This window comes from Salvia hispanica, chromosome 4 (genome assembly GCF_023119035.1).
Source record: "Salvia hispanica cultivar TCC Black 2014 chromosome 4, UniMelb_Shisp_WGS_1.0, whole genome shotgun sequence".
Taxonomy (NCBI): domain Eukaryota; kingdom Viridiplantae; phylum Streptophyta; class Magnoliopsida; order Lamiales; family Lamiaceae; genus Salvia; species Salvia hispanica.
The window spans coordinates 3156492-3180360 of record NC_062968.1 but is presented as its reverse complement, the minus strand read 5'-3'; the positions used below and the strand labels follow the sequence as shown (position 1 = coordinate 3180360).

Below are 23869 nucleotides of genomic sequence, written 5' to 3'. Positions count from 1 at the left end.
AGTGACTCTTAATGGAGTTTTAGTATTATTGTAAATTAGTTAGCACACTAACGTAATCCTACATTTGATTTATTTAGATAATGGGATATTGGGAATATATTTTGAAATTGGTTTACATATTTAAGATGAAAAATTAGAAATATTAAGAGGATATTTCAAAATTTATTAGGGAATATAGGTCTCCATTCTTTAAATTTGTACGAATTGTGTGATACATTACGTATAAATTTCAGTTCCATCTATATCTTCATTACAAAAATAAAATTCAAGTAATCAATAAATAAAATGCAAAATTTTTAATTTGACTGGGTTGGGATTTTACCCGCCAACATAGGGTGTGTACTGTGTAGCAACTTTTGGCCAAAGTCGGATAATCCTTGTGAGCATTCGGTAGTATTTTTTTTATCACGTAGTATAAATTATTATCCAAAGTAGAAAAAAAAATCTAAAATATAATCGGTGCGGTTAAACAACCACATGCTTCAATTTACCATCTAATAGCCTTAGTCCAGTGGTCAAAGCCTTTTCAATGTTATATTTTCCATTTTTTTATTTTCATAAATACTTGTGCAAAAGTGTTGAGTATTCACAGCATATGCATTTTCTACTTAATCACACAGTTGACATTAAAAAGTGAGATTTTTTCCACTCAAAACTATCATTAATTAACTCATGCTATTAAAAGCCATGCTCATAAATAGTGTACACACTATTAAAATATATTTTTAACATGACATGAGAATTTATATATTTTAAATAGGGATAGTGATAAAATGCAAATTTATATATTGTACAAACTCAAAACTCCTTAATACAGTTTTTAATACAGTTTCAATACAATATCAATACAGTTTCAATACAATATCAATATAGTGTAACATTTCAAGATTTTAATGTCAACACAATATCAATACAACATCAATCATTAATTGCCGTTGAAATTCTATTGATATTTTCGTGTTAATATTTTTTTATGATCTGTTACATTTTTCAATGGTCCAGATCATAATTTTGAGTTTATAAAATATTTAGAGTTTTCATTTAATTACATCCATTTTAAACAGAGAATATACTTTGCGCTTAATAGAAAAAGCGTGAATTACCCTTAATCCGAAAGCCACTCAAGTAGTCTAAATAAGTCGTCGTTTGAGTTTTGAGTCGGTAAACGCGCTCTCTCTAAGGCCTAAGCTATAGCAGCATAAAACAGGTAGCTTTGGCCGGAAAATGAGAGAAGCCATTAAATTACCTTCACCAATGATCGTGTGAACCAAAACCTCAAACCACAAGCCCCAATTCGAAGACGAGAATGGAGATAGATTCGGTCCCGATTAGCCGGTGCTCCAAGGAGCACCAGAAGATTTATCAACTCTGGTTCTCTTGCGCTGATTCTGGTGCTTTGCTCTTCACACTTTAATTTCATTTTTTTTTTCTGTATTTACCGAGCTTCACATTGATTAATCAATGGTGAAATTTGTCAGATGGCGATGGGCGGCTAACTGGAGCTGACGCCACCAAGTTTTTTTCCCTCTCTAACATACCTCGTCAAGATCTCAAACAGGTAACTATTTATGCTGTTGCTTTTCTATGCTTTCTATTGATTTTACACGCGGGGATTGGGAGTTTATGATTTTTCTGATTGTTATCAGATTATTTTCTGAAACATTTACTTATGTATGTACCAACTTTTATTTTGGGGGTTTTTGAAGCCCCTTGTGTATGTTTTGTGATTTATCGTACAAATGATGGCTTGAATTGCAATGTGATATACTTCGATTATTGTGCTCATATAAGGTCTTGCTGAGCAATATGTGTTTCCTTGTCTTGATTTGGTTGTCCCACTCTATGTTTGATTCTGCTGATCATGAACTTATGCTTCTTCCGTTTTGACAAGGTTTGGGCTATTGCTGATACCAAACGGCAAGGCTTTCTTGGATTTAAAGAATTTGTTACAGCAATGCAGGTTCGAATTCGATCACATTTGTTGTTCCATCCTTTTTGCAAGAACTATTGTTACTTTGATCCTGATCTTTCTTTACAATTTGCAACATAGTTAATCTCTTTGGCACAAGCCGGGCAAACTCTCACCGCCAATATTATAAGCTCTATAGGTAAGCTCAGGAGTCTCAGATTCTTTTCAGCATCATTAACTGACATGATTTCTCTGTATGTCTTTTTATTATGTTCCGGTCATAATATAAGTGACTGTGACGTGGTTGAATTATTCAATTTATCTGCAGTTGACTTTGAAAGCATACAACCTCCGACCATGGAAGGTCTGGATGCTCTACTTGCAGTAAGTGTTTTTACTTCATATTCATGCTTTTATTAAGTTTATATAACTGATATTAAAGCTTTCTTTCTCTTTATTGCAGAAGAAAAAACGTTTATCAAGAGAACCTGAAGATAACGGTGATGGTGAGATGTATGGTAGTATTTGAACTAGTAGAGTAGGATTCAGTATTTAACACTGGTTTCTCATGATTTAGGGATTCCTAAAGAGCAATCACCTGCTGCTGGTTGGTTTTCTTCTACAAAGTCCGCAAAGAAGGTAATCTAGCTCATGGCATTACCATGGCTTCTTTCTTGTTTATTTCATCTATATGCCGTCATTTCAATGCCAGTCACTCTCTACGATGTACTATAAATTGATTTTTGCAAGGCATCACTCTTTTTCATAGCTCCAGTGCATATGCCGTTCATATTCTAAAATATCCACTGCCTGCAGTGTATCTTAGACTCTAATATCTTACCCTGATTGCTTTCCACTGAGTTATTTTTTTAGGTCTAACTCAACATGGTTTATTTATGCAGTCGGTTTTCCCAAGTGTTGATTGGCTGCTTTTCGGTCTCTATTTCAATAGATTTGACTTTATGATTTCCAAGTGCATGAGAACGTGATTGAATAACAATTTCTTTGAGTCTATTATCAATTTCTTCGATTTTTCCGCCTCTATAAGATCTTTCTACTTGGTATGTCTATGCACAGGTTAACTTCATTGTTCTATATTTTGCGGAGTAGCCAGATTTCTGCTTCTTCTTTTATCCCTTTTGTTATTTTTCAAAATTTCACTTTCTTCAGTAGATACGCTTCAGCAGTTCGGAATTCTGGAAATAAAAAATTGAATCTCGCAGCCATGAGTTTGTCCTTCCTTTTTTTTATCTCTTCACCTGGCGACACCACATGCGGGGGTAAAGTCATGTTCATTATGTTGTATCAATCACTTCCATGCATTTATGCTTTAGATCTTATTTATTACTAGGACACCTATCGATTCAAATATTGTTGTGTCGTCTTTATGAATGCTTACTGCCTCCTCTCTTCAACTCCTTGCTTTCATATGCACTATCAAATTGTTTGGTTCCTTGAATGGTTCTTCCTCCTTAACATTAGGTATCTCTGAGCTCTGTCACATCAATTATCGATGGCTTGAAAAAGCTGTATGTGCAGAAGCTGAAGCCCCTGGAAATGACCTATAAGTTTAACGATTTTGTTTCTCCTTTACTGGTAACTTCCCATCTCTGCCCCTTAGACTAAAAACACAAATTGCAATTGTCTGTTGCTGTTTCAGTTCATATAATAATTTAGCTGATAATGTATGGCGGGTTGGCACTGACTCTGCAATAATGTGCATGTTCTGGTAGACCAATAGTGATTTTGATGCTAAACCCATGGTAATGCTACTGGGTCAATACTCCACTGGGAAAACTACATTTATCAAGCATTTGCTTAGGTCAAGCTATCCAGGTATGAGGTATCTGCCAAATAATATCCATTTCCTTTTCCCAATTGAACTTAATTTATTTTATTTCTTCTCCATGCGAATAGGTGCTCACATTGGACCTGAGCCTACAACGGATAGATTTGTTGTTGTGATGGTATGCTATTTTCTTTCCTGTAATTCATGCCATATGAACTGTGTTAGTTATTACCAGCAATTTGCACCAGCTATATGATTCTGCATTTGATCATCGGTGGTATCCAATCCCAATTTGTGTGTACGAAATTCAGTTGAAGATATCACTTTATTACTACTATTATAGTTTTAAATGCCCAACATGGTTTTGTTTCAGTTTATTTATGCCGCCAATTGGTTCTTTTGTTTGGTCCTGATGTGTACTTTCTGCTTTAAGAACCTTTATATTTCGATTCAAGTTCAGCTGGTAAGGCATCCTGTGCACCTTTAGTTACTGGGGATTACTTCTCTTTGTACAGAATGGACCTGATGAGAGAAGTATTCCAGGGAACACTGTTGCTGTTCAAGCAGACATGCCGTTCGGTGGCCTAACTAGTTTTGGAACGTCGTTCTTGTCAAAGTTTGAATGTTCTCAAATGCCACATCCTGTGAGAACAAGCTCTATCTTTTAGGATCTTGAGTCCCTGCTCCTCCTTGCATGCTGCCTCATGGTTTTGGGGCTCTTTTCTTTTTTCTCTCAATTTTTGGATAGTAAGTAGTAACCCAAATAGAGAAGTCAAAAACCTTCCTCCTGCTAATCCAGCCTCGGCATACTGGCCATGCCTATAGCTAAAAGCATTTTGATCGTTAGATAAATTATGAGTCAACCCTAGCTAACATTGATTGACTCAAACTTGAACGTAAAAACATAAAGCATGAAACAACCTTCAGAAAAGACATTTGAAGATGGAATAATCTGACAATACCAAAAAGCATGTTGGCGGGAGCAGGAATTTTTTCTAGCTTTTATTATTTCTTTTAACATTGCAGCAAGTGACTTTTTTTTGTTTAACTATTGAAAGCTGCTGGAACATATTACCTTTGTGGATACTCCTGGAGTTTTATCCGGAGAAAAGCAACGCACACAAAGAAGCTATGACTTCACTGGTGTGACATCTTGGTTCGCTGCTAAGTGTGATCTCATCCTGCTTTTATTTGACCCTCACAAGCTTGATATTAGTGATGAATTTAAACGAGTAATTGGATCTTTACGAGGACATGACGATAAGATACGTGTAGTTTTGAATAAGGCTGACCAAGTTGATACACAGCAGGTACGCCTAATTAGGGATGCTCCTTAGCTCATGTTGTTGCCTTTCTATTGTCACAAAGAAAGTTATGCTGTCTGTGCTAAATTGATTGCAATGGTTTCTCTCATTTTGCAGCTTATGCGTGTATATGGAGCTTTGATGTGGTCCCTCGGGAAAGTGTTAAACACTCCTGAGGTTAATCGTGTTTATATTGGGTAAGTTCTATGCTACTGTTTTTCTGTTGTGATTCTATAGTACGTAAACACTTTTCTGAGAAGCTCTAACAGCTGTGTAACAGCTACATTGTCACCAGACCACATACATATATGACAACTGTTGTAAACTATGCAGCATGTTAAATTCATTTATCTATTGTGATATTATGGCCTGGACTTTAATATCTTGAAGATTTGGCAATTGGAAAGTAGGCTGCATTTTTGCTGTTCTCTCGTTCCGAGCTCTTTTGGTTTTTGTTTTATCATTAGGATTACTCTGCCGTTACATTAGGGTGGTTCTTTTATGATCCTTATACCTTTTCGGATATATTTGTCTGATATCCCCTATATAATGCTTTTCCTTAAAAAGAAATTGATGCGCTTGTAATGGATGGACTCTCACTTTGTCCTGTTTGTTACGAAGAAGTTCTTTATTGAATTTTCTGTTTAGCCATTTATTTCTTGACACGACATTTTCCAAATATTCTTTCTTTGGTGGTTAAGACGGATGCTAGAGTTACTCTTTTATTGTCCTCCATCTTGAGTCACCTTCAACCTGATGATTCTCCTTTCCTGTTACACACTGCGGTCTAGGCATATTCATGTTTATTTTCTATCTTGAAGATATTTTCTTTCGACTATCACCTGATGTGTTTTTCTGTTGTCACAGTTCATTTAATGACAAGCCTATAAATGAGGGTGCTATAGGTCCCATCGGTAAAGAGCTCTTTGAGAGAGAACAAGAAGATCTTCTGAATGATTTGAAGGACATACCAAAGAAGGCCTGTGATCGTCGGGTACGTTCAAGATCCCTATATTATGTAGATTTCCACTGCGAAGTGAAGTGTGATATATATATATGCAATGATCTTTACATTTTGCAGATCAATGAATTTGTAAAACGTGCTAGGGCTGCTAAAATCCATGCTTACATAATCAGTCACCTGAAAAAGGAGATGCCCGCAATGATGGGTAAAGCTAAGACACAGCAAAGGCTCATCGATAATCTGGCCGATGAATTTGCAAAGGTGTCTCTCTAGTCTCTACGCGCACACACACATCCACAGACACATAACTGTTATTGGTTGCTCATGACGACTATGGATTCTTACTTCATCATCTCGTCGCATTTTGTAGGTTCAGAGAGAACACCATCTACCGGCGGGGGATTTCCCTCACGTCGAGCATTTCAAGGAGAGTTTGAGTGGGTACAACTTAGATAAGTTTGAGAAGCTGAAGCCTAAAATGATACAGAATGTTGATGAAATGCTCGGATACGACATCCCCGACCTCTTGAAGAACTTTCGGAATCCTTATGATTAACAATGGCTGGAGATGATATGTTCTACCACACTGTGTTTGTAACAATAGCAACATGAAATTGGTTCATCATTTTTATATAAACTGTCACATGTATAGACTTTAGTCGGATTTAATACTGTATTTGCTGTACACCTGCGTTTGTTAATAAGGGTGTTAATTTGGATTTGTTAAAAAATTAGTATGGTTTTGACTTTTGTTATCTCGATAAGTTTATGGAGTCAAGTATGAAGAAGACCTAATAGCATTACTCATCCGATGTCATTTTTTATGGCCACGATTAAATATTAGCGATATCATTATACACAATTGTGAAATTTATAGTCGCTTTTGAGAATTTTGGAGAAATTATAAAAAAGTTGGATATATGTTATACTGTACTAGTATTATCTTAGGTTCATTTAGTTCAATTAGATTTTATTATTTAAATAATTTTAATGAATAATTTTTAAAATCAAGCTTATTATTGTCGTCGTAATGATGAGTAGAGTAATAGTTTAGATAAAAGTTTCAATCATCAATATTATATATGTATTATTCGTATAAACATTAACCGTATTATGTCTATAACTATGTAAATTCGAATGCTTATTGTATTAAAAATATTGCCAAATTTGGAAGCAATTTAATTGCTAAAGTAATATTATTGCCAAAAAACTATTTTTAGTAGTAGATTTGATTTATGCATATTGATTGCATAAAAATAATAATTTCAGAATTTGCATATTCCCCTAATTTCCAGCCAATATACTAGTATATCGCCGATTTCACAAAACCTTCTCAAATTAGAACGTCAATTAAGCAAATTGGTCAACCATCAATTGGCATGTTTCTCAATTATTGAAGGAATGTAGATGTATCATATATTGTCTATATAAGTAAATCATTTTCGTTAATATCCCTCAAATTATTTTAACCTATATATAATCAGTAAGATTTATAACATATAATCCGCGTGTTGAATTATAACTACAAATATATACTCCTAAATAACCGGAAAGAATATTCATTTATATCGTATATTATCTTCCCTCGAATTTGCAACTTCACTTCAATTCAAAATTCTAATTATGGACAAGATTAAAATGTGCTCATGATTGAAGCATTTCCATTTGTCTGTAAACAAAAAATACACTATAAATATGTATCCCTAAACCACAATGTAAGCAGAAAACAAAAAAATACAATGAAGAAAATTCTCTTGTTATTTCTCTTTGTGCAAATCTGCCTTGTGAGCGAGTTTGTTTTTGTGAATGGATGTTTTCTCACAGCAAAGCATCATATCCACATTCTTAGCAATTTGCCTTCAAATTCTCCACAGTTAAAAGTTCACTGTGCATCTGGAGATGATGATCTCGGAGATCACGTCCTTTATCCAAATCAAGATTATCAATGGAGTTTTTGTGCCGACTTTTTGCCAACTACGTTATACTTCTGTCATTTTTGGTGGGGTAAAAAGAATCAAGCCTTTGAAGTTTTTCATGAAAAACTCACTAAACTCATAACGCATGAGTCGGTGTGGATACCGAAGAGTGATGGTATTTATTTTAGTAATCACACTAGATATATAAATCAGGCACAGAAGAAATATGATTGGAATAATAGTTAGATTTATAGATGAGGCGATTGGAATAATTAATTAGTAATATGACTTTGTGCTAGCTTTGCAGTGTAAGACATTTGAGACTATTTTGCGTACGAAACCATATTAATTTGAGCCATATTTCTCTCTTTTACATCGTATTGTCTTATCTTATCGTTTTATCGTTTACATTGTTCTATTATTCAACATTGGTGTTTATCTTCTTTTGTTGTTGGCCATTTAATAATTTGTTATTCGATTTTTGGTGGATGAAATTGTTTCAAAATTCAAATCCAAATATTTGAATTGTGATTATAATAGAACACGCACTTTTAGTTGCATATTTGTATTCACAATCCAAATATTTTATATAAGGAGAAAGATAAAAAATAGTTATAATATTATTTGTGAAAAGACAAATCACAGAACTTTTCATAATCTAGTGATAGTCTTATTGGAGTATATATTAAATACTAGTACTACTTAGTATATAAAAAAATTCGTTTCCAAATATCACTGAGCATTTTCCGAGCACATCTACATAGTCACAAAATATGTAAAATGATGTACTCCGTCCGTCCATGAAATAAGGTCTCAATTTACTATTTTGGAACGTCGATAATTTAAAGACCCACTTACTTTTTCCATTTTAGGTAGTGGACCTCACACTTTACTAAATTATTACAAACACAAATGACTATATCTTCACATTTTTTTAAAACATGTGACAAGTCAAACTGAGTCTTTAAATGAGAGACGGAGGGAGTATATAACAAGCGGTTTCCGAGCACCATCAGTGGTGCTCGGAAGCAATTTCGGCCTTAATAGGGCGATAGAAAAACTTTCATTGAAATAAGCACAATCTTTTATATTCTAATGAGCTCTATTAGATAATTACACTCTATTCATACAATAATAAAGTGTAACATTTCATTACTATATATTTGTAGTTAGAATATTTAAATAGCAGCACGCTTGTTTATAAGAAAATCTGTAAAAGAAAGACAATAAAAAGAAAAAAAGTAACAAGAGAAAAAAGGAACATAACAATAATAGCACCATTATAAATGAATAAACTATTAAGGATAGAAAGAAGTAAAATTGGAAACTCATATTTGTAATAAAACGACCGTGTTTCATTCCACAGCACAGGGTGCTGTGTTTAATACACAGCAGAGGATCCACTCCCGCGATAGAAATTATACTCCCAATTACCGAAATTGTGAAATTTATAGTCGCTTTTCAGAATTTTAATTGTAAAAAAGTTGGATAAATGTTATGCTGTACTATTATCTTAGGCTCATTTAGTTCAATTAGATTTTTATTATTTAAATAGTAAATATTAATGAATAATGTTTAAAAATCAAGCTTGTTATTGTCTTCGTAATGAGTAGAGTAATAGTTTAGATAAAAGTTTTAATCATCAATATTATATTTGTATTATTTTTGTATAAACATTAACCGCATTATGTCTATAACTATAGAGATGTAATCAATTGCTAACTAATTAGCAATCTCAAATTGAGACCAATTTTTAACCATTAGATTAGAAGATCTTGTGGTTAATATAATGCCAAGTGTAATATATTTTAAATTTAAATAATTATTAATTAAATTAAAAGGGTATTAATGTCAAATCCTATATGTAGTAATTATAACTAACTATTTTCTCTCTCCTCAAAATCATCTCAAATCTTTAAATTTACGTAACTCTCTCAATTTAAATTATTTTTTCGCAAAAAATATATTAAATTAAAGATAATTTAATAAGGATTCCAACGAGATCTCAATTGCATATGTTCCGACGACGTTCGGATGATGAAATTTGATATTTTTTATTTTAGTTTTCGTAAATGTTGATACCCAGATTTTTATCAATAAATACATCAAAAAATCTCAATAAAACCATGTAAAAATCTCAATAAATATGTGTTGATATTTTCTTGTACTAATGTTGATATTCTTATATCATATTGTTGATATTTGTAATACACAATGTTGATATAAAAAACACCCACGAAAATTATCATATGATAACATAATGACGATATTACCCTTTTGTTGATATTTTGTCTACTATTTATTGAGATTTGTGAACTTTAATCTCATCCACTCGTTTTAAAATCCAAGGGTGGAGATTTAGTCTTGATTTTGGATTAGGGTGCTATAAGCATTAGAATAAGACCCTATAACTATATTATTGGTATGTAGATTCGAAAGTTTATTGTATTAAAAATATTGCCAAATTTGGAAGCACTTAAATTGCTAAAGTAATATTATTGCCAAATTTGAGACATACAGTTATGCGCAGGGGGGGAAACTATTTTTGGTAGTAGATTTGATTTTATGCATATTGATTGCACAAAAATAATAATTTCAGAAATTGCATATTCCCCTAATTTCCAGCCAATATACTAGTATATCGCCGATTTCACTTAACCTTCTCAAATTAGAACGTCAATTAAGCAAATTGGTCAACCATCAATTGACATGTTTTTCAATTATTGAAGGAATGTAGATGATCATATATTGTCTATATAAGTAAATCATTTTCTTTAATATCCCTCAAATTATTTTAACCTATAATCAGTAAGCAAATAAGTACCCCAAGTATAAATTTTCCTCAAAATCAGTAGATTTATAACATATAATCCGCGTATTGAATTATAACTATAAATATAACTGGAATAATATCATTTATATCGTATATTATCTTCCCTCGAATTTTCAACTTCACCTCAATTCAAAATTCTAATTATGGACAAGATTAAAATGTGCTCAAGATTGAAGAATTTCCATATGTCTGTAAACAAAAAATACAAACCCCTAAACCACAATGTAAGCAGAAAATAATAAAAAAAATACAATGAAGAAAAATCTCTTGTTATTTCTCTTTGTGCAAATCTGCCTTGTCAATGGATGTTTTTTCACAGAAAAGCATCATATCCACATTCTTAGCAATTTGCCTTCAAATTCTCCACCGTTAAAAGTTCATTGTGCATCTGGAGACGATGATCTCGGAGATCACATCCTTTATCCAAATTAAGATTATCAATGGTGTTTTTGTGCTAACTTTTTGCCAACTACGTTATACTTCTGCCATTTTTGGTGGGGTTAAAAGGTTCAAGTCTTTGAAGTTTTTCATGATAAACTCAATAGTAAACACATAACGAATGAGTCTTTGTGGATACCGAAGAGTGATGGTATTTATTTCAGTAATCACACCAGATATATCAATCAGGCACATGCACAGAATAAATATGATTGGAATAATAGTTAGATTTATAGATGAGCCAATTGGAATAATTAATTAGCAATATGACTTTTAGTGCTAGCTTTGCAGTGTAAGACATTCGAGACTATTGCGTATGAAACCATATTAATTTGAGTTACATCGTATTGCCTTATTTTAATGATTTATCTTTTACATTGTTTTATTATTCAACATTGGTGTTTATCTTCTTTTGTTATGGTTGACCATTTAATAATTTGTTATTCGATTTGTGGTGGATGAAATGATTTCTAATTTCAATTACTTATTCATTTAGGCGACAAATGATCGGTTAATTGTGATTATAATAGAACACACAATATGTACATTTTAGTTGCATATTTGTATCCACAATTCAAATATTTTATATAAAGAGAAAAAGATAAAAAAATAGTTAAAATATTATTTGTGAAAATACAAATGACTGAAAACTTTTCATAAATATTTTTAACTAATTTTAATGGAAAGATGAAAATAGTAAAATATGATACTTTTTGTAGACAAAGATAATTTAAGAATGCATGAGCAAACATAGTCACTTTAACTATAAAATTCGAATATATAGTCACTCAAAAAATACATTAGAATCTATAGATTGCATACATAAGCATTTAAAACAATTCCTATCCAACTCAATATAATCTGTCATAAGAAAATAATCATCAAGAGTGTATACTGTGAAATGCTATTCATTTATTTGTAGTTACTTTCTTTTGACATTTGTCTTTCTTTTGTTATGATTGGCCATTTGATTTGATAGGCAAATATTTTATCTACCAAATCGTTTAAAAATTGCATTAATGATCGGTTAATCATACTGCACTCACTCCTAATATAACTCCCAAGAATAAATTTCACATATATAAAATGGTTTCAACTTTCAATTGAAGTGAATACAACGAAGCTAAAACGCTAAATAACATTGGGTTGAAAATATTGTGACATGAGATAAGTTTAAAAGCAACATGCACCAGTAATCTAGTGAAAGAATAGTACCCTGATTATTTAGCCCACGAGCGCAATTGTATATATGGTTTTTGCACCATGGAAAAATCAAATAAAGGAAAGATTACTCAAGGATGGAGTACAAAGGATCAGTGATGACAGATGTGCATTATGCAAGGACGAAAGTGAAACCATATATCATCTCTTTTCTAAATGCAGTACTATTGTTTTCATCAATGAAACTTCTCTTACTGACCATAAACCAAGCAAAGGCAATTCTCCTCTCTTGGAATGAGGCGCCATTTGTAAAGTTTGATAGGAAGATTTATATGTTATTGTTCTATGTCATTACATAGTCCAATTGGTATATCCGTAATAAGGTGGTCTTTCAAAGCTTGAATCCAAATTGAGATTTTGAAAAAAGGAAACTGTTAGGATTGAAGCTTAGTATGTGAGTGTGAGGTAAGATTGAGAGATGTTGATGAGACGCGAAGAATCAAAAAGTTTATTGATTGAATCGGAGCTCGTATTGAGAGAGAACAATTTGGGGAAAAATCTGTTTCAACTAACTAAACAAAACTCACTTTTAAACTGTTGTAGCTCCGAAGCTTGATTGAGCTTCAACCTTGATCCTCGGCTTCACGGCTGAACTATCATCACCACAAATCTCAACCTTGATTGCTCAGCCGATCATCAACCTATTTTGCATAAACTCACAAGCTTCATACACAACTCAAGCTTGCTTCTTGGCAGAGGCTTTGTAAGCATATCTGCAGGATTTTCTATAGTATCCACCTTGAAAATCTTCACCTCTCCTTCATCTATCTTCTCCCGAATGAAGTGAAGACGCACATCTATGTACTTACTCCTCTCGTGATACACTTGGTGCTTAGCTAAAAACAATGCACTGTTGTTATCACAACCAATAGCCACTGACTCTTGAGCCACACCAAAATCTCCCAAGATACCCCTCAACCAATAGCTCTCCTTCACAGCAGCTGTTAAGGCCATGAATTCAGCCTCGGTTGTGGATAGAGCCACCACTGCTTGCTGACTACTCTTCCAGCTCACAGCAGCTCCATATAAAGTAAACACATATCCAGATTGGGACCTCCTTGTATCTACATTTCCAGCAAAATCAGAGTCTGGCCACCCCACCAAAGCATCACCAGAAACCTCCTTTCCTCCATCAAACAAGATCCCAATATCACTGGCCCCCTTCATGTATCTCATCAACCACTTCAAGGCTGACCAATGATCACTTCCATGGTTAGACATGTATCTGCTTGTAGCAGAAACGGCTTGAGCTATATCTGGTCTTGTGCTAATCATAGCATACATCACACTGCCAACTATGGATGCATAAAGAATCTTCTGCATCTCCTTTCTTTAAGCTTCAGTCTTTGGTGTTTGGTCAGCTGATAGCTTGTAGTGTTGCCCCATAGGAACTGAGACTTTCTTGAGATTATCCAAGGCAAATTTCTTAAGAATTCTTGAAAGATAGTCTGCCTGAGTCAGCCAAATTCTTTTCCCTTTTCTGTCTCTAATTATGGACATTCCCAAAATTCTCCTTGCTGGACCCAGATCCTTCATTTCAAATACTGCTCTAAGATCCTCCTTTACTTTCTCCACCCCATTCTTGCAAGCACCAGCCAAAAGCATATCATCAACATAGAGCAAAAGATAGGCTACATCAGCTCCACCTTCATGTTTAATGTATACACACTCATCATATTTTGAACTTGTGAAGCCACTGCTAACCATGTGATCATCAAATTCTCTATGTCATTGTCTACTAGCTTGCTTTAAGCCATAGAGACTCTTTTTCAGGAGACGCACCTTTCCTTTATTCTCTGGCTTGATGAAGCCCTCTGGCTGCATCATATAAATTATTTCCTTCAAATCCCCATGCAAGAATGCGGTTTTAACATCAAGTTGTTCAAGTTCCCAGTTGCTTCTAGCCCCGATAGCCAACAACACTCTGATGGAAGCATGCTTCACCACAGGGCTAAATACCTCATCAAAAACAACACCATGCTCCTGTGTGAAGCCTCTTGCCACCAGCCTAGCTTTGAATCTTACACCATCAGGCTCAGCAGCTTCAAGCTTTTTCTTAAAAACCCATTTGCAGCTCACAACTCTTCTACTATCTAGTTTGTCAACCAGAACCCATGTTCCATTCTTCAACAATGACTCTATCTCCTCAATCAGTGCATGCATCCATCTTTCCCATTCCTCAAATTGCATAGTTTCATTATATGAACTAGGCTCATAATACTCTACTTCTTCAGCCACTAATAGAGCATAGAAGAGAAATTCAACATCTGAGTACTTCTTTGATGGTTTAGCAGCTCTCCTGGTTCTGTCTCTAGCCAATTTCCAAATCCTCAGACCACCTTCTGCCTCATCTTGCTGAACAGGTGCATCATTCATTACTGGAGCAGGAAAATCATCAGCCTGACTTTCATCAGACTTCTCAGGCTCCACCTCAATTGCAGATGTAAGCCGAATTGCACTTGTATCTCTCTTGAAAAGCAACTCAGCACCTCATAGTATTTTCGGGGCGTCTGAAGATTCGATCATTTCTCTACGATTTCTCTTGCACTGCCCCTTCCAACGGGTTTCGAAGAGAAAATCCTTTATTGGACCCCAAACTGACCTGGGGAAATCCACGAACTCAATTTGATTATTCTTTGCAGAAACGCGTCTATTTTTAGAGTCTGTCTCTGTAAATCGAAAGTGGAATTCATTTTCCTTTCCATTCACTCGGATTTCTTCCGTTTTATCGATTTTGTTCGGATCCGCCAGAAGACCACATCCCTACTAATGACAATCTTCCATTGCCCAGGTTCAACACACCAGAGCCTATAGCCTTTCACTCATGGCTGATAACCCAACATTACACATCTCAATGCCCTGGCTTCTAGCTTCCCCTGCTTTATATGTGCAAAAGCTCTGCACCCAAAAGTCCTCAACTCTGAGTAACCACCATAGCTTCCAAACCATCTAAAGTCAGGAGTATCACCATTAATGCTAGAAGATGGACACTTACTGATGAGCTTTACTGCAGTAGATGCTGCTTCTGCCCAGAATTTCTTCTCCATACCAGATACCAGAAGCATGCATCTCACTCTTTCTAGGATGGTCCTGTTAGCCCTCTCTGCTACCCCATTTTGTTGGGGGTACATGGGCACAGTCCTATGCTGCTTTATACCTTTCAATTTACAATACTCATCAAACTCCTTAGATAGGTATTCAAGGCCATTGTCAGTCCTAAGGCACTTTAGACTAACTCCCTTCTCAGCCTCTACCTCTACACACCATTCTTTGAATCTGATGAAAGCCTCAGATTTCTCCTTCAACACATATAACCATATTCTCCTAGAATAGTCATCAATTATGCTCATGTAATATCTCCTTCCTCCAATTGATTTTTCTTGAGCAGGGCCCCACAAGTCACTATGTGCATAATCTAAAGGTTGTGTAGAAGTATGAGTACCTTTAGGATAGGGCATCTTCTTGGCCTTTCCCAGAACACAGTCCTCACATGAGACTGCTCCCTTAGCATCTGTGCACTGAAGAACTCCCTTCTTCACAAGCTCCTGTAGGGTGGCCAAGTCTGGAGTGCCATTGAATCAGAGAGCTGGCCTCCACAGCATGGGCCTCACCCATGTTTTTACTGCAAACAAAAGCAGTCAGATAATACAAACTGCCCCTCCTCTCTGCCTTCATCAGAGCTTTTCCATCTCTGCTAACTTCCATCTTTCCACCAATAGAACTAAACGAGCAACCCTTTCTCTCAAGAAAACCAAGTGAGATAAGATTTCTCTTTACATCTGGGATATACCTCACTTCTGTTAGAGCCACCATTACTCCATCATCCCCCTTCAACCTCACTGTGCCAATTCCCTTTATATAGCAGACTTGGTTGTTTCCAAGGATGACTGACCCAGTGGCTTCCTCAATCTCCTCAAACCATCCAAGATTATGACTCATATGGAAACTACACCCCGAGTCATAATCCAAGATGACAACACCCTCCCCTCCATTACATTTAGGACTTCATGGGCCTCATCATCTTCAGCTCCTTTCGTGGAATTCACAGCCTTGCCTTCACTCTCTTGCTTTCTCTTCTAGGCAAAACAATCCTTCTTCAAGTGTCCTGGCTTCTTGCACCAATGACAAGAGCTGGTTTCCTTTTGCTCAGACGAATTAGCATTCTTGGATGATTCTTGAGGTTTCTTGAAAAGTTTCTTCCCCTTAAACTTCTTCACTTTGAGACTTTCAGCACTGCTATCACAAGCCTTCAACTCACCCTTTTGAAGCTCCTTAGCCCTCAGGGCTGTCTGAACCTCAAGCAATGTGATAGTTCTATCTCGGCCATATAGAAAAGCATCTCGAAATTGATCAAAAGAGTGTGGCAGATCATTCAACAATAGGATCACCTTGTCTTCATCCTCAAGCGTTACATCGATGTTTTCAAGATCGTCTACCGCCTTGTTGAATTGCTCTAGCTGCTCTAAGATTCCACTTCCTTCCAAGAACTTGTAGGAATAGAGGCGCTGCTTCATAAACAGCCTATTTACGAGAGATTTCGTAAGATAAAGTTCTTCCAACTTCACCAAGATACTCGCCGCAGTCTTTTCCTTTGCTACTTCACGAAGTACCTTATCGCCGAGACATAGAACGATCGCGCTATGTGCCTTCGCCTCAATTTCAGCTTTCTTGGTAATCGCCTTCTCATCAAAGACCTCATTTCCTTTATCATCCTTGTCTTCAACCGATAGAGCCAACGTCAAGCCTTGCTGAATCAACATCGCCCTCATCTTCATTCTCCAAAGGGAAAAATCGTTCTTGCCGGTAAATTTTTCCGCCTCAAATCTAGAGGCCATCGTCTTCGTGGATCCGCTTCCAAATCGAGAAAACAGAACAGCTCAAAACACCTTTCACTTCCGGTAGACGGCGCCAATTTATTAGGATTGAAGCTTAGTTTGTGAGCGTGAGGTAAGATTGAGAGATGATGATGAGACGCGAAGAATCAAGAAGTTTATTGATTGAATCGGAGCTCGTATTGAGAGAGAACAATTTGGGGAAAAATCTGTTTCAACTTACTAAACAAAACTCACTTTTAAACTCCTAAAGATCAACTGCTAGTTTGATCTAACGGCTCACATTAAATCGCCAAAACTAAAGCTTAATCTAACGGTTGTTGTAGCTCCGAAGCTTGATTGAGCTTCAACCTTGATCCTCGGCTGAACTATCATCACCACAGAAACTATTCTGGCAGCTTGGTCTATGGACTTGACGTTGGTGCCATGATTTTCCTTTCTATCCAGAAAAAGTTCTTGGAAATATAAATGAATTAAGGAGATGGTCAGACAAAAGACAAAGCTCGGCGAATTAGGGAATGATCTTCAGGCTTGCCAGCTTTATCTTTGTGAGCTGTCTGTTTTTGTGTTGGTGTTGGTGTTGATTTGTTTGCTTTTGCAGGTTTGTTGTTGGGTTTTTACTTGGGTTGTTTTGGTTTTGTTTTTTGGCTTGGTTTTATTCTAGCTGCTTGATTGTGTGCTTTGTTTCTCTTTGTTCTTAGTATCAGTTACTAACCTTTTTTCATACGTGACCATTTTTATTTATACAAAAAAAAGAATAATGCCCTGATTTATAAATTTATTAAAAAACAAAATAAATAAATTATTTTTTTATATAAATTTTCAAAAGCAAGTAGTAAAATTGAATAATAAAATATATAATGTTCAACTATTAAAATTAAAATTTACAAAATTAAACAACAAAAATAAGCAAATGAAATCAAACAGAAGTTACTTTACGATTTTAAATTTACAAAATAAACAAAATTAAAATGGAGAATAAAATAAAGAATTTTTTATCATATAGAATGTAACAAAGTTAAGAAATTCTCCAAATTTTCGCTTAAAAGAAGTTGAATGTAGAACTGATGAAAAATACCGAAATATCATAATACTGCACTTACCGTACCAAAAAACTAACGAAAATATTGAATTTTTGGTATACCGCAATTTTTGGTACGATATGATACCTTACCGATAGATTTCGGTACAGTATAGATATTTGTATATGGCGGAATACCGTAATACACCAAACATACGGTATATACTGAAAACGGCAAAGATCTTTGATGTCATTGACGAAAACAGCAAAGATCTTTGAAATTCCTGTTAGCAACACCTTCGATAACGCCGTGACGCCTCTTGTGCATATTTATCAATCGTTGGGCAATCTGCACCATTAAACTTCTCAGATATGTATTGAGTATTAAAGCTTCGATGATCCATCGATAAAATAGTTTGAGACACTCATACCTCATTGAATCGACGACGATGTGTTTGCACGCACGTCCGTATGATTGGTTTACAGGTGGCACGCCCACATGCAGTTTAGACCGTGCACCTCTAACAGCAACGCTACGCAGATGTCCTAATAAATCATTTTTTTGGATTATTGAGTGATACATTTGTAGAAAGCATTACTTCCTCCGTCCCACATAACTCGTCCTATTTTAACCGGACTCGGGTTTTAAAAAATGTAATAAAAAATAAGTTGAAAAAGTTTGTGGAATGTGGCTCCTACATTTATATATTAGTTTTATAATAAAATGTGAGTATGAATGAGTTGGTGGAATATGTAGTCCACTACCAAATATGATAAAAATGAAATGGGACAAATTATGTAGGACGGACCAAAATGGAATACTGAGTCAAATTATGTGGGGTCAAATAATGCGGGACAAAGGGAGTATAAAGTAATAGCTCACGATTAAAAATGTACACCCTCCATCCCACGTTACTTGCAGCGTTTCTATTTTTAAAACAACATAATAGAATAATTTAGATTTTTATTCTCAAACATAAGATAATAAATATTTACTATATTTTTTTTCTCACAATTAACAAATTAAATCCATTTGTTAATCTGTACCAAAAAAGAGAATGCATCTACTAAAAAAAGGAATGAGTAATAAAGCGAGTCGAGAATCTGGTGAAATTGAGAGCTCAGAATCCATAAACTACAACACAGATTTTAAATCGGAAAAAAAAAACAAAATATCTTAAAAGAACTAGTATTGAAATCATGATAAAACCAAACAAAACATGGACATCTCTAGGCACCAACAAGCTCAGTTGGCTCAGCAACTGGCTCCTCTGCAGGCCTATCCAACTTTGATCCAATATCTTCTGTGTAATCACCATGAACCTATACGACAAAACATTCATGAATAATTCAGGTGGCATTGGCTCATTGAACAAACAAAAACATTTCAATCAACCAAGATATGATATCCTAGGAGCAAGGTCTAAGTACTTAGTTTAGGAATTATCAACATTAAGAAAATTCATGATAGGAAAAACATAGCTTACCTCCATCAACTTGCCAAGGTCAAATTTGGGTGCTTTCAAGATCTTCACTTTTCTGATGTACACATTCTGCAGGGGATAGATGCTTGAAGTAGCCTTTTCAATCTCTTTCCCAATTGACTCGGGAATGAACTTTAGAACCAATTCCTTCAGACTGCAGGACTGTGCTTGGTTAGCCATGATCTCACGCATCTTCCTCCGAATCTGAAAAAAATACAAGATAAAATTATACTGAGTACAGTTGCTTGATAACCTATTGATGATATATCATGAGTAATGGATAACATAAAGTTCAGTCAAATGCAATGACAACTGTATAAGCAAATCTATAAAGATAATTTACCTGGCGGACTTGGCTAGCCTTAGCATAGCATGTAACTTTCTGCTGGTTTACACGCTTCTTAGTGAAGGCAATGCAAAACATCCTAAGGGTGTATGCATCAGTAGTCTTCACATCGATATGGGCCTCAATAAGTGATTGCCTTTTCCTTACAAGTGATCTCAACTTGTCTGTGGTGAAGTCCATCCCCTAAAAGTGAATACCATAGGTTTAAGATTACAAATGTAATCATGTGAGAAACCCAAGTAAGATTTTTTTATGATTATGCGTACCCAGAAGTTAGTGAGAACATTCTTTCCCTGAACATCTTCGACTCTCAAGCGGATCTTCCTGTAAGCGTGATCCTCATCACCTTGAAGATCAGCCAAGGACGCCTCAATCACACGGTGCTTGAGACCTTCAGATGCGATCTGATGAGATGTAATAATGCCATTAACAAACAAATAAGACTACAGGTGAAAGACCATAGGCCAATGAGGGAATCCCACAGTATCTAAATTTGGATTATAGGCGCAAATCACATCTTTACAAGAAAGAACTACTTCTACCAAAGAAGGATCCATAACTTCCAACCGATCAAAGCTTTTCTATGTTTAGTAATGACATAAAAGTGTCTAATCACTAGTTCCCATATGTAATGCACTGAAATTAGTTCTAATAAAGATCCGGAGTAAATTATAGAATGCAAAATACACACACATTTTCATGTCTACAAGGTTATACATTCAAATGAAAAAATCGGGTAAAAATTGTAGTTATCATATATGCGTAAAACCGAAGGAATAAAATTAGTACCTTTGTACCCTGTGTTCGGGTAATTAGGGTTTTCCCAACGTTTTTGTTGCTGAAAACTGATGGAGCCTTGATATCATACCATTCCTTCTTTGCGAATGGATCAACACTAAACCAACACGAAATATTTTGTTTTAGTACGGGAAATCAGGATACTGAAAACTTCAACACTTAATAAACAATAGTAATTCACACAATCGAAATTAAGCAAAAGTAGCAACTCACGCCTTCTTCTTTCCTCCCTTCTTTCCCTTTGAAATCCTCTTGTTCTTTCTGCATTATATCAAACAAAAAATCAGCAATCGAAGATAATAAGTTAAAGAGTGGGCGGATTGGTTGTATGGTGATGAAGAAGGAAATATACCCGACGGCCATGGTAGAATCGCAGCCGAGCTTCTGCTTGAGATAGAAAGCTGATGAAGATCACATAAACCCTAATTGCAATTGCGGCTTTTTATGTTAAGAAACTATTGGGCTTTTTAAATGCTGTTGGGCTGAGTAATATTTTCTATTTGGGCTTTTTCAGTGCTAATGGGCTTAAAATATTTGGAATCACTTTTTACTCATATGTGCAGCCATATTTCAAAAAAAAAAAAAACATAAGATTTCTTGATTTAATTCTTCTCTTAGTTAATAATCAATCTCCAAATTTAAGGCGAGGTGTGAACATTATTTTTGATGTTTTTAGGGATTTGATTTCATTATTCTTAGTAAACTAGATTAGATTCGTTACATAAATGCCGTCCATCGAAGCCTATAAGAAAAATACACAAAGTTGTAAATGACACGAGTTTTAATGTATAATTGATAAAGTAAGATAGAGAAAGAGAAAATGCGGTGGAAGTAGTGTTAGTGGATTGTAGAATCCACATTTAGTAGAATTTGTGGATCCCTAACTAGGAGAATGGCTCTAACTAGATGCCCTTATTGAACGTTGTGTTATTGGTTTGGTACTACATCCTAGCTATAATGATTGTTAAACCCTTGAGAAATTGATTTGACTTCCGGCTCTTATTGAAGCATACAATTCACACAAGGCAGAAACAAATAATGTATATATCTACTTAAATGATGTAACCAACATATGATGTATCAAAACATAACCAATGAATGTACGTAACTGCCTAAATCTCATTTTTAGTGTAAAAAATTCTCCAACTATACACCATACTCAAACTCATTTTTGAGTTTTTTAATGAAACAACACTAAATTTAAGTAAACACCAAAATGAATAGCTACTGTATATATTTTTAAGATGTTGCATATCAGTCCTAATCATTATTTTGAGATGTTCAAAAAGTCGGGCATATTTTGATAATGTAGTATTAATGTAAATGAGTCTGCCATATTTTACACCTAACTTTTTTTGGAAATTTCAAAAGCTTTTTTATTGAAAAATAAATAAATACTAGGATTAGCAAGCTATCGTGAGACTATCATATTAGTGAAGTATGTTTTTTTTGCAAGTAGTAATTAATAAATTTAAAAGTAGTGTAATTTTTTGAATATAAAGTATATTTAATAAGTACAAAATATATTAATAAGAAAATTTTGTTTAATTATTTAATCTATACAAATTATTCTTAAAATATTGTGGGATTAATATGTAAATTAAATAAGTATGGAGGCATAATTGAAAAAGTACAGATATGGTGAATATTTTTTTGGGTGTAAGTTTGATGTAAATGATTGGAGTATAATTACTTTTTGGTATGATCCAAATTCAAAACTGGATTTGAGCTCAGTGTAAATGGTTGGATATGGCCTTAGCGTCGTTAGTTTTGTTATGTATATTTAGTTTGATTTTAATACAATAAAAATTGATATTGTCAATTTTTCATTTTACAAAATTCATAAAAATCCAATCTTGATTTATCGACAGTCAATTTTGACGGTTCCGTCAAAAAAAAGATCGAATCGACAACGATTTCGCTTGTTTAGGAGCCAATTTTTTAAAAAAGTGAATATTTTGGACCAACTTCTTATTTTGGCCATATGTTTAGGACCAATTTTGATCTTTATCAATAATATATCACCAGAAGTTTCTGAACAAAAACTTAAATACATTTGAGGAATTTTTATACTCTTTCTTTCCACAATAAGAGTCACATTTTTGCCATTTTATTCTGCCCCACAATAAAAGTCACATTTTACTTTACCATAAACGGTAAGTAGGTCTCACATTTCACTAACTCACTCCACTCACTATCTATTATAAAAGCAATATAAAAAAATGGAACCAATATTACACTAATTTTCCAACTCACAATTCTTTACACTTCTTTAAATCCTTGTCCACACCAAATGTGACTCTTATTGTGGGACAAAGGGAATACTATTTTCAGGCTTTTGTAATATTTAATTTTGTGCCACATTCAGTAAACAATTAATTTGGGGAAGTTGTTGTTGTACATAAAAAGTAACCCAATTATAAAATTACCTCAAAATCAATTATATTTATAACATGTAATCCGGAGTATTCATTTATATCATTATATGGTATTTGTTTGCCCCAGTTAATTTTAAGAAAAAACAAATATATTTTCCCCATATTTGCGTATTCGCTTCAATTCAAAATTCTAAGTATGGCAGTGAAAGCAAATCAAATGCCAATTAATTGACAAGAAGAATGAATCATTTCCATTTCTCTGTAAACAAAAATAAACTATATATATATAAATCCCTAAACCATAATATACACAGAAAATTTACGAAGGAAAAAGAAATACAATGAAGAAAATTTTGTTGTTATTTCTTTTAGCGGAAATCTGCCTTTTTGGCGATGGATGTTTTCTCACATCAAAGCATCATGTCCATATCCTTAGCAATTTGCCTTCAAATTCTCCATCTTTAAAAGTTCATTGTGAATCTGGAGATGATGATCTCGGAGACCACTTCCTTTACCCAAACCAAGATTATCAGTGGAGTTTTTGTCCAGATGTCACACCAACCACGATATTTTTCTGTCGTTTTTTTTGGGGCAAAAAGAAACAAAATTTTGAAGTTTATCACGAAAAATTCTTCA

The 23869-nt window shown here is 34.5% G+C and overlaps 2 protein-coding genes across 3 annotated transcripts; one reads left to right on the top strand and one right to left on the bottom strand.

The window, feature by feature from the left end:
* Window positions 1-1172: 1172 nt before the first annotated feature.
* LOC125224376 (EH domain-containing protein 1-like) lies at window positions 1173-6721 on the top strand. Of its 2 annotated transcripts, XM_048127770.1 has the most exons (16): window positions 1175-1391; window positions 1479-1558; window positions 1892-1960; window positions 2051-2108; window positions 2238-2293; window positions 2373-2415; window positions 2487-2548; window positions 3392-3505; window positions 3643-3745; window positions 3827-3876; window positions 4214-4342; window positions 4757-5008; window positions 5120-5199; window positions 5870-5996; window positions 6084-6227; window positions 6337-6721. In XM_048127770.1, the coding sequence occupies exons 1-16, from the start codon at window positions 1307-1309 to the stop codon at window positions 6520-6522; spliced, it is 1638 nt and encodes a 545-aa protein (XP_047983727.1). In that variant the 5' UTR covers window positions 1175-1306; the 3' UTR covers window positions 6523-6721. The 2 variants fall into 2 exon arrangements, with proteins under 2 accessions (XP_047983726.1, XP_047983727.1); XM_048127769.1 differs by having other exon boundaries at window positions 1173-1391; window positions 3643-3876.
* A 12586-nt stretch (window positions 6722-19307) lies between these two features.
* On the bottom strand, window positions 19308-21277 carry LOC125185489 (40S ribosomal protein S3a). Its single transcript, XM_048082019.1, has 7 exons — window positions 21208-21277; window positions 21069-21116; window positions 20847-20952; window positions 20324-20461; window positions 20055-20240; window positions 19715-19915; window positions 19308-19550 (listed from the first exon to the last, which is right to left on the bottom strand). The coding sequence occupies exons 1-7, from the start codon at window positions 21216-21218 to the stop codon at window positions 19458-19460; spliced, it is 783 nt and encodes a 260-aa protein (XP_047937976.1). The 5' UTR covers window positions 21219-21277; the 3' UTR covers window positions 19308-19457.
* Between the last annotated feature and the right edge of the window lie 2592 nt (window positions 21278-23869).

Bases quoted from the DNA above. Each gene is read 5' to 3' on its own strand.
- LOC125224376 (XM_048127769.1), top strand. From the start codon at position 1,307: ATGGAGATAGATTCGGTCCCGATTAGCCGGTGCTCCAAGGAGCACCAG. The intron at 2,109-2,237 runs GTAAGCTCAGGA...ATTTATCTGCAG, and splicing joins CAATATTATAAGCTCTATAG to TTGACTTTGAAAGCATACAA. The intron at 5,200-5,869 runs GTAAGTTCTATG...CTGTTGTCACAG, and splicing joins GTTAATCGTGTTTATATTGG to TTCATTTAATGACAAGCCTA.
- LOC125185489 (XM_048082019.1), bottom strand. The intron at 20,953-21,068 runs GTGAGTTGCTAC...GTGTTGGTTTAG, and splicing joins AAGGGAGGAAAGAAGAAGGC to TGTTGATCCATTCGCAAAGA. The intron at 19,916-20,054 runs GTAAATTATCTT...TATTTTTTTCAG, and splicing joins AGGCTAGCCAAGTCCGCCAG to ATTCGGAGGAAGATGCGTGA.